Raw genomic sequence first — 19,558 nt, forward strand, 5'->3', positions numbered from 1 at the left:
GCGGCGAGGGGCTACGTCAGCCCCGGGAAATCCCCCTCCCGCCAGGCTGCCCGCCTCTCGGCAGACCTCGGCTCTAAGCCCCGCTCGGCTCTCGCCCCGCTCCGCCCCCTGCCTCTGGCTGGCGAAGCCAGGACGGGCGACGCTGGGTGACCCGGAGCGCGAGAATTCAGGGGGTGGAAAGGTGTGAGCCGCAAACCCAGAGGAGGGCGGGAAGGAGGAGGAGGCGGCGCCGGAGGTGGTCAAGGGAACTGGGGGTCCCGCCGGCAGAGGTCCCTTGGCCTCTTGACTGACTGACGGGCTGTCTGTGGCGGCCTCCGGCTTGGACGCTTGGACTGCCGGCGGGGCGGCGCCATGAGCGGAGCCATGGCCTCCGGTGAGTGTTCCCGGCGCAGGTGCCGAGGGAGGGCCGAGGCGCGGGCCGGGCCCGGACGGGGGTTGGGGGGGAAGAGCTCATCTGGGGGTCTTGTTGCTATGAGTTTGGGGGCTCAGTTTTGGATGTGGCGCACTGTGTCTTAAAAATCGCCTCATCTGGCAAATTGTCAGCCTTTTAAAAAGTCAACCCGCTTCAGGGTTTGCGTGCGAAATCAAAGCCACTCTCTGTCACTTGATCTCATTATAATAGCCGGAACCTTAGAAATTCCCATCGTCTTGGTTTGAGGATTAGGGAAGTAATCTAAATAAAGGAGGACGAAGAGTTCTCGTATTTAAAAATTGATTTGTGTTGAAATGGTGGTTTTATGTTTTAGAACAAGAATGTGGAACCTTCAGACCTCGAGCGAGCTCTGCTCTTTTTTAGTTTAATTTCATCAAGTGCCAAGGGGTGATCGCCCTAGTGCTGACAGTTTTACAGAATGTGGCTCGTCTTTAAAAGTCTTCGTGGCGTTTTAACAGGTCTTAAGTGGAAATGTTGCTTCAACAAAGTGGATAATTGTTACTGTGCAATAAAGCGCGTACTCTCTAGTTTGCCGAGTGGTAGACGTCGAGTTTTCTTTTACTCTTTGTTGGAAATAAGGGGGAAAGAGGAATTGTAGAATACCCGCGCTTGAAAATAGTGGATAGGAAAACAACTTTATCGCTAATGTAAATATTTATTTTCCGTTAACACATGCTTGGATCTCTTGCTTTGCGGGGAGACAGGTTTATAAGAAACAGCTTCCAGGGTAAGAGAGGGAGTCTTGTACATACAGCCATGGTTTAGGGCTGCCTGGGGTAAATCGAGTGCACTAAGTTCAAGGTGGACCTTTACCAGGATTTTGGCCAGATGGAAGCGGGACGCTTTCCAGGCAGAGGGAGCAGCGTGAGCGAGGGCGGGGAGGAAAATCGAAAAGTACATGTTAAATGCTGTGATAGGAGGCTGTGAAGAAGGGGGCTTAGTGCTTGACCCGCATTCTCCCAACTCACTGGTTCAGTGACCTTCCGTCCAAGGCTGATGTCTAGTAGAGAAGAGGAAGTAGAACGCATAAAGAACCTCTTTAAAAGGCTGAGCGGAACAGTGCCATAGCTACTGCTGTCGGCTGAAAAGGAAATTGGGGTGTTTCACATGACATATGATTTTAGTTTGTCTGTGGTTTTCATGTGAGAATGCAAGTTTAGTCTAAAACATTTCAACTTTCCCTTTACCCTCTTAAGTGACCCCGAACTTTCAGATAATCTTGTAAATTCATAAATTCAAAGCACATTTGGATTAAAAGTGTAGAATTGACTTCAAATATTTGGTTAATTTATTGGTTTCGGAAAGAGATTTTGTATGAAAGTAGTAAAGAATGGTGAACATTGTAAGTAAAAATGGTCAGCCTCCTGGCAATTTAACCAAACTTTGTTAATATATTATCACATGAATTAATATATTATATTAATATTTTCAAGAGAGAAAACAACCATTTCTATATGGAATATTGTAAGACCCACATGATTTTAAAATGTGATAAATTTTAAACTTGTTTAATGACACTGTTTTGTGCTATTGTGAGAGCTGAGGATTCCCTAAATTGAAGGGGAAATATTTAAAGGAATGGAAATTTTTAAGTTTGGAAGTTGTAGGGCCATTATCTTTTTTTGGTGTTTGGTTTGGTTTTTTGTCTTTTCTCCAGGGTTGCATTAAAACGGGACTATTTAAAATGTAACAAGTTATTTAAATTGTAATCCAATTGTTTGAAACTGCTAGCTAAAAAAGATTTAGTAAATAAATGACGAATTCCTATTCTGTTTTGAAACAGTTTAACCAAAAAAGTAACAATTTGCTTTATTAGTTTATCATTATATAGTTTAGATGTTGTTTGTAGTAAGGTAGTATTAAAATCTCAAGAAGTATTTAACATCAGTTTCTATTTCTTAAAAAAAAAAGTATTTTTATTGATTACCAAGCGTTTATGACCATTTCTTCATTTCTCTCCGGATGTCATATGTAAATAGGTATGTGTAGTTGAATATGTGATGTCTATAATGTAAAAGTTACATAGATTATAATATCATAACCTAAATTATGTAAATGCCATGAGTAGCTTGGCACTATATATATATATATATATATTATTAAGTTTGGGTTCTGTTAAGCTGTTTTTCATTGCCTTTCTAAAAAAATTACACCTTGATTCCAGTCTTTTGACACGATTAATTAGAATTGGCATAGTGAAGAAAAATGTTCCAAAACCTGCCAAAGTAATCATTACTCTTGTTTGTTTGTGATTCTGTTCTGTTTAATGTAAGTAAAATTAGGTATTTTATGTCTGAATTTAAAGTTTCTCATTGTTCCAGTAAAAAGAGCAAAATGTCCTTGTGTAGCACATTGTTCTGTTTACTAATAATTATTTCTGTCTTTGGTAAAATATACTTTAAAATTTTAGATAATTTATTTTTATTTACTTTTTTTAGTATGGTTCTATGTCATATAATAGGAAGTACACGAAGAAATTGTTTTTGTAAACTGCACTACTTACCAACTCTTTGTAGTGTGAATTTCAGGTGAACTATTTTTTTTCTTCTCTTAAGTGGTAGAAATGAATGTGTAAGTATTATGCAACTTAATCTTTAATAATAGAGCTGGAAGTGAGGAATGGATAGCTAAGAGACTGCACACACAAACACAAATGTTGTGTCAGAAATACAACATGAAAAAATAGAGGTAACAGTGGTATAAAAGAATTAAGGTGATATATGATAGAGTAAAAGGAATGAGTGAATGAAATGACTAGGGAGGTGTCAGATAATGAATCATAATTAGAAACATCTGGTGTGCGTGTAGTATCTTTGTCAAATACAATTTAAGGGACTCAAAATTTCCTTTTTCCTTTTCTCATCTGAGTTCTCTGCAAATGATTGTTTTTGTAGACACATGACCCAAATATTGCATGGGATATACTTATCCTAAAAAAATTACTTGTTCATCTGAAATTTATATTTAACTGGGCCTCCTGTGTTTTTATTTTTAAATCTAGTAATGTTAATCAACAGAGACGATTTGGCCCTGCCATCTGTTTTTCATTTAAATACCTGTATAATCTAGGACAGATTTGAAATATTTCTCTACTTTTTAACTCTAGTGAATAAAACTTTTTTTCAAGACTTGATTTTTTCCCCCATGGCAGTTGAATCTCTATTGCCAAAATCTTTTACATCTTTTATTTACCTTGTAGTACATAATAGACCTGGTTTGAGGACAAAAAGAAACAATCTTATTTTCTTTTTCTCCAAAGTGAGTAAAGGTAATATTTGGAAAAGTGCTTTTAGCTTCATTTGCTCCTTTGAGTCTCAGGCAGTCTTGCTCAGGACCTCTATGAGGAAAATGCATTCTAGTTAGCTATTCCCGATGGTGGCGTTGACACATTGGTGTGGCAATCATTTGTGTGCTGTGATTGCAAGAAATATGGTGCTGACAATAGATAAAATATTTATTTTGCAACTATTTACTTTTTAAATAAACTAGAGCAAGTAAAGGTTGTGCCTATAATAATGTCTCTTTTTTCCTTTCTTGCATTTGAATAAGCTTTTTTCAAAAAAAAGGATAAGAAAAGGGAGTTACAAGTAGCCAGATTTGCTTTGCCTAGTTTATCCACGACACAGTCCATACTTGTACCTGAATTTTTGGATTGCTTCTCTAGAAATGTGCATCATTGTTTTAACTTCTTTATGTGTTAGGTCAGTGGTTCTCAGTCAGGAGTGTTAGAATTGCTTTGGAAGGCTTTAAGAAACACATGTGTCTGGGCTTTACCCTTGAAGATTTCTATTTCTCTTCAGATCTCTGGTGGAGTCAGGGCATATTTGTTTTGAAAAAACTACGTACCTAGGTGATTCTGATGTACGCCCCCAGTGTGAACTCTGTCCTAGGGATTTCATTAGGTCTAAGTACTTACTTGCCTATACCAAGATGCATTATCTTCTTAAACTAAGTTGCATTTATTTTAGATTGCAGATTATGTGCTGTGTCAGTTATTGTGACTTTACCTCCAGGTGCTTTTATGCCTGTTTTTTTTTTTTTTTTTTAATTTGGCTCCCTGGGATCCCAGCCATCATATTAGCTAGTGTCATTCATAATTTCTTTTTCTTATAACTTCATATAATTTTGAACTTTAGTTTTATCATCTGTAAAATGGGATACTAAGTCCTCTTGTTTTTTATGAAAGTTAAAGTTAAGAGGATCAAATGAGACATATATATATAAAAAGCTTTAAAACTGTTATAATTATTATAATTAACCTTTTTCCACTATATACTTAATGTTGGTTCCTGATTATAGCAATATGATTTTCGTTAATCATGTGTCTTTCTGACAATTGATAATCCATCTTTAACTTTTATTTCAATGTAATTTTTAAAAATTTTTGTTCTTGGGCCGGCCTGGTGGCGCACTGCTACAGTGCGCCGCTTGGGAGCACGGTGGCGCTCCCGCCGAGGGTTCGGATCCCACATACAGACCAGTTCCTGCTCACTGGCTGAGCGAGGTGTGGGAGCAACGCCGAGGGTTGCGATCCCGTTGCGGGTTGCGATCCCGTTGCCGGTCCCGGTCCGGTACGGGCGCGACACTGAGGGTTGCGATCCTTTGCCGGACATGAAAAAAGACAAAAAGGAAAAAAAAATTTTTTTGTTCTTATTTTTTAATTTCTTTTTTTAATCTTAAGAACTCATACTTTATTAGATAGGCACTGTTTAAAAATAGCATTCTTTTTTGCCTAAGTGCAAATAAAAACATAAATATATGTTGCAGACATTTTGGCTATATTTCAAATGTTATTCTGGTCTGTACTAGCATTTTACAATACTGTTCAAAATATAGGGGTCAATCCCAGCATTGTGTAGTATTGGTTAAAGAAAAATACAGTAGTCAACTTGTTTAAAATCAATTTTGAAGCATTTCAGTGTTTTTCAAAACTATGATTTGCTGTAATCTTAGTTAAGAGTACTTATTTCCCTGCAATTCCCTGATTTATATTTTACCTTCTTCCACTCCATAGATGACTACATTTCAGTACTTTTTATCTTCAGGAAGAATAGCACTGCAAAACAGTACAGAGGAAGGAAATAACTGGTGCATTGTACTGATGCATGACATAAATGATTTATAGCTGGGAAGTTTTTTAAAATTATAAATACAGATAAAGAAATCAGAATATGAATGGGTATGATGGTGTAGGAATTCTAGTACCTACAAAGCACTATTTTTTTCATAGTAGAATCTAATAAGGAAAATCTGATTAATCATTAATGTAGTCTTTTAATGTTTGAATAACTTGCACAAACAAAAGATTTTTAGATTTTTACCATTCATTCAATAAATATTTACTGAATATCTGTGTACAAGGCACTAATTGATAAATAAGACACAATTTCTGCCTTCAAGTAGCTTGAAGAAATAAAAACAAGTAGCTTTTTTTCAAAAAGAAATAAAACACTGAGTCTTTCCTAAACTATAGTTATTTGGATAATTGCTATGCTGTGAACAAAATACTATGGTAGTTTACAGGAAGGGGAGATTATTTCCAAGTGGGGGAATGTAGAATATTACAATAAACTTACTTGGTTGTTATTGAGACTTTTTAGCCAATTAAGAGCTTCTATGATAAATAAATTTCAAAGATTTTTAAGTACTTGATATTACATAATAACTAATATTTATGTCATTTTTACCATTAAAAATCTTTTAAAAATATTTCATTTAATCTTTTCAACAACTGCTTTTCTGTTCTTTTGTCGATAGCCATTTTTATAGACACACTGTCTGGTTTAAAGAAGTGTCAGGTAACCAGTGAAATATTTGAATGCTAACTATGAGCCTAAAATGTTTATTCACACAACCCCCCCCCCACCAAAAGTTGAATATTTACCATTAATGATGTCATTCTATATCAATTTCCCACCAAGACACCTTTAAATAAGTTGTGGGAGGGATTTATTTGACCTTTATTTCAACCACATGGTTATTTAAGATGTCATTTAAAACATACTGTTAATTTTAACAGCTATTGAGAAGAGAGTTTACTCTCTTAAATATTCCTACAAGAATATATAAGGATGTGAAATATTTAAAATTGAAATGTGAATTTGAAACATTTGAAATACACAAGTATATACAAATTGTGAAATACGTCTGCATGCCTTAAGTTTTTCAGTAAAATTGAAATAAGTTTTATGAACTTGATTGGGTTAAGGTCAGTTTTCCCTGGCTCTTTGTCTTTTGAATAAACAAATAGTAGATTCAAACACATGGCCTCTGAACCAAACAGAATAAAAAGAAAGGTAATAGTAATACTGTATCTAGTAACCCAGAGTAGAAACCATGAAGCCATCAATGATTTTTAAATCTTTCTTAAATTAACCCCAATGCTCAGGCACTACGTACTGTCAATTTTATCTTTTAAATTATCCTTCATTCCTATTATCCCTGTCATATTTCAGACATACCCTCACCATTGCCCATGTTATTACAGTGGTTTCTAAACTTGCTTTCAAGTTCACCTTGCTTTCTCTTTTCTCTTCACCGCCGCCAGAATTCTTATTCTAAAGATGCCAACCTGCTCATATGATTTTCCTGCATTAAAAACATTCTTGATTCCCTGTCACACTTAAAATGAAATCCACATTAACAAGTGTGCTCTGACTTTTGATTTTCTTTCTAAGAGTGGAAGTGCACTCCTCTTCCACTGGTGATTCTCAAATATTTCCTAGAATGCCAACCTTCCTCTTTTCTCTTCCCACTCTTCTGCTTCATTAACTTTTTTTCCTCTGACATAGACATTCCTGACTCTTGCTCTTTTTTTCATTTTCTGCAGAATTTTGTTAGCCCTTTTCTCCCTTCCGTAGTCTAGTAATTTGTGTTTTTTAGAGTGGCAGTTGTGATAATGTCATGGTATCACTAAATCATTGTTTTCAAGAAAGCATCTGAAATAATAATAGATATCATCTATTGACTGTTGTGTTTGTGACACTTGGTAAGAATTTAACACATGTAATCTCTAATCCTCAATACTGTGAGGTAGGTGCTATTATTATTATACCTATTTTATAAGGGAAGAGACTGAAATTTTAATAACATTTGTAGGGTCTTACTATTAAGAAATGGATGGGTGGGATTCAAAAGGCCTTTTCTCCATACTGCACTGATAAAGCTCACTGTGTTACCCTTTCTGAAGATTGCTTGCATTCTAGCAAGATAAGCCTTATCAGTGAGTTGGATATGTCACTGCAGGAATTTAGAAGTCACCCAACTGATTGAAGGAGACGGGTTTTTTTGATTGGAAGACATCTTCACACCTCTGAAAAAAAAAGTCACATTTTTAACTACCCTACTTGTCTTTTTTGAGCTTTTCCCCCATGATGTGTATAATAAGAGAGGGTAAAGGTGCACATGTTTTAAACAGCTTTTTGACGTATAATTAATGTACGACAACTTGCACATGTTTAAAGTATGTGGTTTGATAAGTTTTGACAAATGTATACAACCTCGAAATCATCACAACAATCAAGATAACATATCCATCATCTCCCAAACTTTCCTGTCCACGCCATACCCTGCTTTTAGGCAACTAGTAATCTGCTTTTTTTCATTATAGATTAGTTTATATATTCTAGAGTTTCATATAAATGGAATCATATAGTATATGCTCTTTTGGTCTGGCTTCTTTCACTCAGCATAATTATTTTGAGGATCATCAGTGTTGTTATGTATATCAATAGTTGATTCTGAGAGTGCATGTTTTGAATTATATTTGTTATAGAAAGTAAATAATTTTTTTTCCTACATTGCGTCTTATACCTTTAGAAAAGGTTTTGATGGGACTGAATGAAAATTCTGTTGAGCCTCAAGTCCCTTCTGGGACTTTTGAAATACTGTGTATAAGTCCTTTAATATTCCAATTGAGATACTAAAAACTTACATATGCCTCTGCAAGGATCTAAATGCATTTTCATTTTCAATGAGTGGTCTTTTCATTTACTATTAATCAAGTTTTCATTTACTACAAATCAAGCAGTTAAATACATTTTACTCACTTTTGAGGTATTTTAATATTATACTTCTGAATACCATTTTCATTGTTCTGGGGGTTTCTTGGGGGAAACCCTTCTGCTTGGTGTCATGTGGAATGCTGATATCTCTGAAGTGGTTATCAGAACTACATACTGACATTAGTTATAGATATTAAGCAATCAAGTGCTAACCATTCATTACAATTTGAATGACTTGTGTTAAACACTATATAGGAGTTCAATTTGAACAGGAAGAAAAGATGTCTGTTCCATGCAATCTTGGATAATTACATTTCAACTTTGTTATTTACCATTGGGAGGGAAAATCTTTATTTTAGCCTGCTGTTTTGAAAAAAACAGTATCATTAAAATCCATTATTATTGCTCTCCTAATCTTATTGCCCCTCCCCCCTTTTAATTTTCAGGTGGGTATAGCCCATATATAGAGATAATTGAACAACCCAGGCAGAGGGGAATGCGTTTTAGATACAAATGTGAAGGGCGATCAGCAGGCAGCATTCCAGGGGAGCACAGCACAGACAACAACCGAACGTACCCGTCTATCCAGGTAATAGACCCTTCTCCTATGTCTATTTTACTCCTAGTTGCTTCATATTTTAGCTTTAACAATTATATATATTAAAGGTCCAGTTTCTTCACAGTCATCTCCATGTCTTTTTTCTTTTTTCTCTTCAGTTGATCTATATTAGATAGATGTCTAGGGGCATTTCTTAAATGTAATAGGGTCTTCCCCTCTGCAGATAGTTATATGTTGTTTGTGTTTTAATCTAAGTAGAGTGATTCACAGTGTTCAGTGTACATGGCAGTTTTTGATCATGTTCCCTTTCATGGAATACAAAACTAATGAGGAAAAAGCATTCTCTCCTGACAGAGGTGAGCAAAATTATTCTGTAGATTAAATGTGGATTTGAGAACTCAATCAATACTTCTTCCTGCAATCACTTGGCTAGTCTAGGGCTATAGAAAAGAAGAATATTTTTTCTCTGTTTTTTCCTTACTTTTATTGCCTGTCTCTGATATTCTGAATCATTGACAGATTTGAAATATTATCACTTTTTATGTATAGTTTTTCATATCAGCATAAATTTTGAAGGTAGTTTTTAATCAAAACTGACTTTAGTAAATATGCTATATTTAAATTTTGTATTTTATATTTATAAACTATATTTCATTTAACTTTCAGTGAATTTTTTATCCTTTAAATGCCATTGGAAACCTTAATGGCAAAGTAGATTTTGAAAAGTCTTACATATACTTTTATCAACAGATCTTAATTCACTGTTTTATAACTAAATTATTTACAAAGTTTATTTATTGAACTTAAAGGGGATTGCTAAATTATAGAATAAGCTAACAGCAAAATTATATGTTGAATTCCAAATTCCTATTTTAATTACTTTTTTGGCAGTAATATGGATTTGGGTTATCTAAGTCCTTTTATTTAAATGTTAAAATGGGTGAGATACTAATAAAAAGTACATAAAGAAATACTGTTCTTTCAATCGTTCAAGTCATTTTTAACTCTTCTCCATAATTCAGCTTATTCTGTACATCTCTAAAATATTTCTAAGATCTGTATCCTTACCATTCCAGTGGGGCCTAAACACTTTACAGCTTATATAAGATGAGCTGTACATCAGCCTATCTTATACCCTTGAGTGGACCTTCTCTTTTATCCAGAAAGGCAGTAAATACTTCTGTTACTGTTCAAATTATGTTTAAATTAAAAATTATGGATTTTAGTGCTCCTTACTTGGGAAGCTACCCATTCTTACTTATTTGCCTTCTTCCCTTATAGTGTGCTGGTTTTTACATTCCCTGCTTTGTTCTTGCAAATTTGCTAGCTTCCAAACTAAACATTAGTTCCTCCCCATATCAGAGTGTCCTTTCCCATGCTAAACACTCGTCTTTACTGTCAGTGTTCTATATATATTTTCTGCGTGAAACTTCATCTTGCTAAACTCAGCTTGATTTATTGCCTAGTGTACAGTGAACACTTGGGATATACTTACTGATTTACAAATGTTTTTGAAAAATGCAAAGTCACATGTTAAGTAAAATGATCATTTAGTAAAATTATCATATTTGCTTCCTATCGTTTCCAGTGTAGCTTAAATATCCTCATATACTTTCAGGGATGGTTATAGCGCATCTAAGAGCAGAACATTCACTGACAATATCTAAGTATTTCCTCATACTCTATGATAAAATTTCAGTGTAATTTAACTTTTTTTAAAAGGAAAATAAGCAGATTTAGATGCTATGACTAATTGAAATTAGGGCAGAAAATAATATGTTAAGGAACTGGGAGGTAAATTCTTCCCTACTGGTATTCTATGGAAAGTTTCATCTAAACTACAATTGCCAGTCAGTTGGACTTTGTTTATTCAGTGCTAACTACATTATATAAATTGAACTCTCATTTAACAGACCAGTTCTTAATGAGGTATATTTATGAATTCATATATTTAATTTCCCCCTTTTTTCAGATTATGAACTATTATGGAAAAGGAAAAGTGAGAATTACATTAGTAACAAAGAATGACCCATATAAACCTCATCCTCATGATTTAGTTGGAAAAGACTGTAGAGATGGCTACTATGAAGCAGAATTTGGACAAGAACGCAGACCTTTGTTGTAAGTACACAGTCACAGACATCTTCAGGAATAGGATAAGCACAAGAAGCTCTGTTTCCTATTTATGACCATCTGTTACTTTTTAGCAGAATAAATTAATTTCTCATTCTACTACTATTAACTGTAGTGTACACTTAAATTTTCTCATCATTTGCATTAGAACTACCCTTTCATTCTTCATTGGTAGACATAGCTCATGATGGTTAACAAAATACTTCACCGTTACTTATTTTATGTTGTGATTTATTTTCTTATTTGATCAATTTATGAAATAAAATTTTACTCTTTTCATTTATACTTAAATATTGCTAGATGTGAAAAATTAACTAGAAAACTCTAGAATTATTATTTAGAAAGGGGCAAGTTATAAAATTAACATACAACAATAATTCTAAGATAAAAAATATTATGTAACACTTCATGTTGGTGAGGCTACCAGAAGATGGACATATTCATCATGTTAGTGAGAATGTAAATTAATAAAATCTTTCTGGTAGGCAATTTAACAACTACATAACAGAAGCCTAAAAAATGTGAGTGCCTCTTGAGCCATCAATTGCACTTTTAGGAATTTATCATCAGGAAATAATTAAGCATGTTCAGACATTTGGTATAGTGCTGTTCATTGCAGCTCTATAATGGGAAAAAGTTAGAAGCAATCCAAATAATAAACAAGGGGAATTAGTTAAATAAACTGGCACATCCATGCAGTGTACTCATATATAGTCTTAAAAATAATGTTACAAATATGTCTGTTGGTATATAAAAATATTCACCATATGTTAGATAAATAAAACAGGTTTTAAAACAGAATATGTGAAGAATAATCTTTTGTTTAAAATAAGGTTATACGTGATAGTACATATGCTAGGGTATTAATAGTAGTTGTCTATGGGTGGTTAGGATTATGGGGTTTTATGTTTTTCTTTTAACATATTTATTTTATAATTCATTTTTGTAATGAACATATATTGCTTTGGGGGGGGGAATGAAACTAATTATAATAGAAAAAAGGTTAGTAGCCTCCTTACATATAAGTAAAAACCATTTAGAAAAGATGTTCCTCTTGTAATAACAACACAAAACATAAAATATCTAGGAATACACACTTGGCAAGAAATATTTCCTGTCTGTATCACTTGACTTCTCAACAGCATTTTACACCGTTGACCACTCCTTCCTTGAAACAGTCTCATTCCTTGATTTCTGTGAGAACAAACTTCTGTTTTACTTCCTACTTCTCTGGCTGTTCTTTTTTCTTAAGTTACAGGCAGTTAAATTTTTGGACTACCTCAATTATTTTCCCAATAATGCCCTTTATGGCTGTCCCATCTCTCCCTGCAATCTAGCATCCCATTAAGAATCACGCATTATATTTAGCATTATATTTAATATGAATAACATGAATAATATTTTCATGTTAACGTGAAACATTATGGGCAAGAAGTCTACAGAGGTGATGCTATATCATTCTCAAAATATCCCTTCAGGAAACATGTGTACCAGTTTTTTCTATTCTTGGTGATATTAATTGGCATTCTATTATAAAGAAGAACTTTCCCTTCTTCTCCTTCCCCATTTAAAAAGTATCATTGTAGATTCATGGACTCTTATATTCATATGCTTGTATTACAGTTCATTACTGGTATTATCAAGTTGACACAAATTCCACCAATACCAACCCCTTTAAACTGTCTCCTGTGTCCTTTTGATATGTCCCCATATTTATTTGAGCCTTTCTTTACTTTCTGACACAACAGAGTGTTCAAGATTGTACTTTTCTTGCCCCAGCCCTGAAGTCATCAGTTTTTTCCAAGGATCTCTAGTTCCTTTTGGTAGAGAATGGTATTTAGTCTGATTGAATTGTTGACATGTTTTCTGAAATGTGTCAAAAGCACCTCAAATAGAATGTGCCCTAAGCCATGATCTTACCATGATTATACTTCTTTCCTCTCAAAATTGGTCTTTTTCCAGCATACCTTGTCTTAGTGAATTCTGTAAAAGCTCTAAACACAAGTGTTGTCCCTGACACCCCTCTCACAGGCATGCATATTGATCCCACAAACAGGTACCTTTTAAAAAGCTCTTGGATCTATCCATTTCACTCAGTGAAATCCATTACTACCACACTCTCACTGTAGTCTAAATTTGGGCTGCTGGAATAGCGTCCTGGCTGGTCTTTTTGTATCAACTCTTTTTGTACCTCTTCCCCTCAATCTCCTTCTAGCTAGAATGAGCTTTTACAATACAAATTGAATTGTCACCTCCCAGCTTAAAACATTTTAATGGGATTATGTGGCTCTTGGGATAAGGACAGCATTCCTTCTGTAGCTTACAAATACAGCCCACCTGTATTTCTAGCCTTCTTTTGTACTGCACTTCCTTTGATTTCTACACTACAGTCACAAAAGCCTTCCTTTGGTTTTTCTCACAGTGGTGTTCTGTAGGGGCCTTTGTGTGATCTATTACTCTTGTCCAGAAGTCTCTTTCCTCTCCTCTTCCTAGCTCATTTCTTTTATATTAAGTACCATTTCCTACAGGAAGTCTGACTGCCCTCCCTGAAATGATCAACTCTCTCCCATCATAGGCTGCTATAACATAGTGTATATCTCCTTCATAAGATTGTCATGATTTCAGTTTAAGCATTTTTGTGTGTGTGATTATTTAATACATCCCTCCTTCACTAGACTGGAAATTAGCAAACTTTTTCTGTAAAGGGCTAGATAGTAAATATTTTAGGCTTTATAGGCCATATGATCTCTGCTGTTAGAACTACTGCTTAACTCTGCTGTTATAGCATGAAAGCAGCCACAGACAATATGTAAACAAATCAGTTTGGCTGTGTTCCAATAAAGCTTTATTTACAAAAACAGGAAGTGTTCCAGATTTGGTCCATAGGCTAAGTTTGCCAATCCTTGTACAAGACCCTGTAAGCTCCATGAGGGGAGGGATTGTATATCCCCATTACTTCCCAGCGTTTTTGGTACATAGTAGGAACTCCAGAACTTGTTGAATGACTGTTAACGAATGAATAAATAATTGACTCATATAATTACTGTGATCCTTGGTTTCCTCATGTCAGAATTTCAAAATTCTCTACCACTTGTAATATTCTGTGAATAGCAGTCAAATATGATTATCCAAATGAAATAATATGAAGTAGTGTATAAATATATTAAAGTGAAGAATTCTTTAAAATCTTGTCAAAAAGCAAGAACCAAACAGAGTTCTTCAAAGAAGTGGAATACTTTTGAGGAAGAGGATTATAATTACAGGATTTCAAGAAAGGATTTTAAGAATACAAGATTTGTGTTTTAGTTATTGCAGACAGAGGAAGGAAATGTCAAAGATGTTGTAGTTGCTAACAGAATCATAAGCGTAGTGAGTGTGAAAAGCATGAACATAAGACGGCATGAACATGGAGAGAGGCAAACAAGGCAGCCTCTGGTCACAAGTGCCATGTGAAGTTTGAACAAACAGTAATATTATTATCATTGAGTTTTGCTTCCTTATTCACACCCACCCAACTTTAATGATGTCATGGTTTTTCCATGTGGGAACAAGTATGACTGGTGGTGGTGGGGGAGTTTCCCCCACCATCATCTGTACCACACATATGCAAATTAGCAATATTTGTAGCTATTGAGAAGTTTTCCATAAATGACATTTTGAAACTTTTGTTAAATATTGTTAGTATTAAACCTCTTTCTAATAAAAATACATTTCAGTACTTTCTTAGTGATGAATGATTATTATGACTTTATATCATATGGCATAAAATATATTCTACTGCTACTACCAGTAAAGGCAGGGCTCAAAAATCAAATCTCTGTGGGGCTAAGGCAGGCAGCACAAATGAGAGGGGTGAATCAAGCATAGCACTAGCAGGCATTGTAGCAAACCAGAGAGCCCTGCATAAGGGGGCTGCAGGTGCTCAGTCCCAGCCAGTTGTTTCTCTGCCAGCCTAGTGTTACCAGACCTTTAATATGTTCAAGAGAAGCCAGAAATCCAGATATTCATGTGCAATTACCTGATTTTTAAATGTCGATAACCTGTACAGATTTTTAAAAACTATAGGCAACACTATGGGCTCAGCAAAGTAGAATTTTCTTTTTTTGTTGTTGTTGTTTTTTTCCTTTTTGTCTTTTTTCGTGTCCGGCAACGGATCGCAACCCTCAGTGTCGCGCCCGTACCAGACCAGGACCAGCAACGGGATCGCAACCCTCGGTGCTGCGCCCACACCTCACTCAGCCAGTGAGCGGGAACTGGTCTGTATGTGGGATCCGAACCCTCGGCGGGAGCGCCGCCGCACTCCCAAGCGGCGCAGTGTAGCAGTGCGCCACCGGGCCGGCCCAAAGTAGAATTTTCAAAATTTGTGGGCTTCAGCCTGTGGGCATCTTTTTACACCTTTTGCTTTGCATTTTCAAATGTTATTTATTTGATTATGAATTTGTTTGTTAGGTGAATTTTAACTTTTTGGTGTTGCTTTCCTGTTAGTCTCTATCTTCTTTGGTATATATGACATAGGCATGTTAGTAAGATGGAATTGCAAAATACTGTATGAAAAAATGATGTAGTATATACTCTTTTTCCTTTAACAGTTCTCTTAGAAATAAAACTCCACTGTTCCACCCTCACATCTTTTTTTTTTTTTTTTTCCTTTTTGTCTTTTTTCGTGTCCGGCAACGGATCGCAACCCTCAGTGTCGTGCCCGTACCAGACCGGGGACCGGCAACGGGATCGCAAACCTCGGTGCCGCGCCCGCACCTCGCTCAGCCAGCGAGCGGGAACCGGTCTGTATGTGGGATCCGAACCCTCGGCGGGAGCGCTGCCGCACTCCCAAGCGGCGCACTGTAGCAGTGCGCCACCGGGCCGGCCCCACCCTCACATCTTTATCATAGCAACTTCATGTGCATTTTATGCTTATGTTTGATTTCTGCAGTATTCCTTGTGTTTAACTGTAATGCAGTTTTGAAAGCTCTCTGTTTTTCCTCCTAGTTTTCAAAATTTGGGTATTCGATGTGTAAAGAAAAAAGAAGTAAAAGAAGCTATTATTTCAAGAATAAGAGCAGGAATCAATCCTTTCAGTGGTATGTTTGATATAATCATTTCTGTTATTTTGGATGTTGACTTTCTGGTTTCCATTTATATCTTGAATCTGTGTTTTAAAAATTATTTTAAGTTCTATGTTCACTTTGCTATTTGCTGACTTACACCTGTATGTGAGGAATGAAGTATATTTTAAATCTTCACAGTTGTTGGGGAAAAAAATCTTATATAGACAAGGCTTTTTGGTAACAGTGGAGAGTGTCATTGTTTTCTATAGGAAAACATCAAAATGTTCTGTTTCTCTTTGAATGAAGCCTTCCTTATGCCACTTCCAAAAGACAATATACATTCCTCCTTCTGAATGTTAAATAGGCACTGTGGTTACAAGGTATTTGGGGTAACATTTATTAAGCATTTGTACTTATGGCACTATCTGGTGTGGCACCTGGTACTTGTAAGCACTCTATGCTGTTTGAATAGACAAATGACTATCAAGCTAGATGCTGACATCCTATACTTATAGTCATCTCCATTCTAAAGCCTCTGCAGCTACTTAAATGTGCTTAAGTCAGGAATCGAATGACTATAAGATCTTCAAAAAAACAGATTTCTTTGTCATATTTAAGACATCCTTATGTTGTTGGTTTGTATTTTTCCTGATTGTATAAAAATAATTTAAGGGATATAATGATAATTTAAAGAATATGCTCACAGACAAGTACTGTTTTTATGAACTATAAGATCTGCACCTCTTTTCTCTAGGTATTTATTTTTCATACTATTTAGTGTAAAGTGGAAAGCAAAAGTCCCCTTCTTCCCCTTCGGTCTTATTCACCAGAGGAGACTGCTATTAGGTTTGATTTTCATTTTTCTAGAATTTCCTTTATACATGTATAGTCATATATAAACGTACTTTTTTTTTTTTTTTTGTCCTTTTTGTCTTTTTTCGTGACCGGCAATGGATCACAACCCTCAGTGTCGCGCCCGTACCGGACCGGGACCGGCAACGGGATCGCAACCCTCGGTGTTGCGACCGCACCTCGCTCAGCCAGTGAGCTGCCGGTCTGTATGTGGGATCCGAACCCTCGGCAGGAGTGCCACCGCGCTCCCAACCGGCGCACTGTAGCAGTGCGCCACTGGGCCGGCCCTAAACATACTTTTTATATAAAGGGAATCATGCTATACTTTCTATTTTACTGCTTCATATTTCCCACTCAGGAATATATCTTCAACATCTTTCCATGTCAGTACTTACATATCTATTTTATTTTATTTATTTATCTCTTTATTTTGGTGACTGGCTAGTATGGAGATGCAAACAAACCCTTGACCCTGCTGTTATAACACCACACTCTAAACAACTGAGCTAACCAGCCTATTTTATCTTTTTAACAGAATATTCTATTATTTGGGTAGACCATAATTTATCTAGTTATCTATTAATGAACATACAGGTTGTTTTCATCATTGAATATAGACTTGGAACTCTTGTGTGATTATTTACTCATGGTACGTTTTTAGAAGTGGAAAATTTCTAGGTCAATCAAGAGTATATTCACTTAAAATTTTGATTCATTGCTAAATTAAAAGGCCAGACTTAGATTAAAGAGGCCATCTAAGTCTAGATGCAATATAAAACAAGGAGATTATAAATAATAGCTATCATTTATTAAGCACTTCTTGTATGTCAGGAAGTAAATGTTAAGTGCTTGACATACACTATTTTAAGCATTGAAACGACACTGCTTTACAGAAGAGAAAACTGAAGCTTTGCTTACATAACTGTCCCAAGTTATGCAGCAAATATAAGTGGCAGAGCTGGAATTCAAACCCTGGTTCCCTGACTCCAGTGATAAAGGCATTAAAAAGGAAGATGCCATCTGTAGAAGTTTTGTTTGTTTGTTTGTTTTTTCCCCCTTTGGCAGTGCAGAACCAGGCAGATTGTTAATAATAAGTAAATAATAAGTACTCATGTAATATTTAAAATAGTTCCTGGTAGATAGCAAGTGCTTTACATATTTTTACTTCATTTAATCTTTATAACACCTAAGAGATATAGGTACTATTATGATCTTTATTTTATAAGTAATAAAATAGAGATGTGGAAAACTTAAGTAATTTGTTCAAGTCATATTGTTGGTGAGTGGTGGAGCTTGGATTTGAATATAAGTAGTCTGGCTGCAACGTTCATGGTCTTAACAGCTCTATTATGCTGCTTAGATGCATATAGATTTGGGGAAGGAACAATCCTGCCAGTTGATCATTCAGAGTATTTATATTTTCTGTCGTTTAGGTTTTTTTAACATCCATTCCTGCTCCTATCTTTGTTGTCATTTCCCTAGTTTAGGAACTCATCATATAAGTTGAGTTGTAGTAGTTTTTCCCCATTAGAATAAACTGCTTAGAACAGTTCTTTAGCAGAATACAGTAGTCTCTCCTTATCTGAGGTTTTGCTTTCCAGGGCTTCAGTTACCAGTGGTCAACTGTGGTCCAAAAACATTGAATGGAAAATTCCAGAAATAAACAATTCATAAGTTTTAAATTATGCACCATTCTGAGTGGCATAATGAAATCTTGAGCGTCGCTCTTTGTCCCACCCAGAACATGAAGCATCCCTTTGTCCAGCATATCCATGTCGAATACGCTACCCACCCATTAGTCAATTAGTAGCCATCTAAGTTATCAGATTGGCTGTTGTAGTATGGCAGTGTTCGTGTTCAAGTAATCCCTATTTTACTTAATTGTTCTATTTTAGTATTAGTTATTGTTATTCATCTCTTACTGTGCCTAATTTATAAGTTAAATTTTATGTATGTATATATGTGTAGCAAAAAACATAGTGTATATATATGGTTTGGTACTATCTGTGGTTTCAGGCATCCACTGGGGGTCTTGGAACATATCCCCTAAGGATAAGGGAACTTGCAGTGGCTTCTTACATAGTTTTAAAACTAAATGGCCCTTTATTCAAAGTCATCCACAGATAGCTCCAATATGTCTTTTCTATCTTCTCTTCTACTGCTCCTCTTTATGAACTATTCCAGAAAGACTGTTTTGTTCACCTGCCCTGACCATCTCAGTTCAATCCTCTCTTCATTCTTCTCACCCCCATTGTAGGGATGTAAGTTTACATCATTTTTAACATGGACCATTGTTTTTTGGTTTTTTTTTTGTCTTTTTGTCTTTTTGTCTTTTTCCGTGTCCGGCAACGGATCACAACCCTCAGTGTTGCCCCCGTACCGGACCGGGGACCGGCAACGGGATCGCAACCCTCAGTGTTGCTCCCGTGCCTTGCTCAGCCAGTGAGCGGGAACCGGTCTGTATGTGGGATCCGAACCCTCGGGCGGGAGCACCACCGCGCTCCCAAGCGTCACACTCTACCGAGTGCACCGC

At 35.9% G+C, this 19,558-nt stretch overlaps 1 protein-coding gene across 1 annotated transcript in view; it reads left to right on the forward strand.

Moving 5' to 3' along the window:
* The first annotated feature begins 363 nt into the window (after positions 1 to 363).
* REL (v-rel avian reticuloendotheliosis viral oncogene homolog) overlaps positions 364 to 19,558 on the forward strand; it is a 35,134-nt gene continuing 15,939 nt past the window's right edge. Inside the window, exons 1-4 of the mRNA XM_008570135.1 lie at positions 364 to 373; positions 8,883 to 9,025; positions 10,968 to 11,116; positions 16,115 to 16,206. Of these exons, the coding sequence (XP_008568357.1) occupies positions 364 to 373; positions 8,883 to 9,025; positions 10,968 to 11,116; positions 16,115 to 16,206 (394 nt within the window). The remainder of the gene's footprint in view (positions 374 to 8,882; positions 9,026 to 10,967; positions 11,117 to 16,114; positions 16,207 to 19,558) is intronic.

This window comes from Galeopterus variegatus, unplaced genomic scaffold (genome assembly GCF_000696425.1).
Source record: "Galeopterus variegatus unplaced genomic scaffold, G_variegatus-3.0.2 Scaffold574, whole genome shotgun sequence".
NCBI classification, from domain to species: Eukaryota; Metazoa; Chordata; class Mammalia; order Dermoptera; family Cynocephalidae; genus Galeopterus; species Galeopterus variegatus.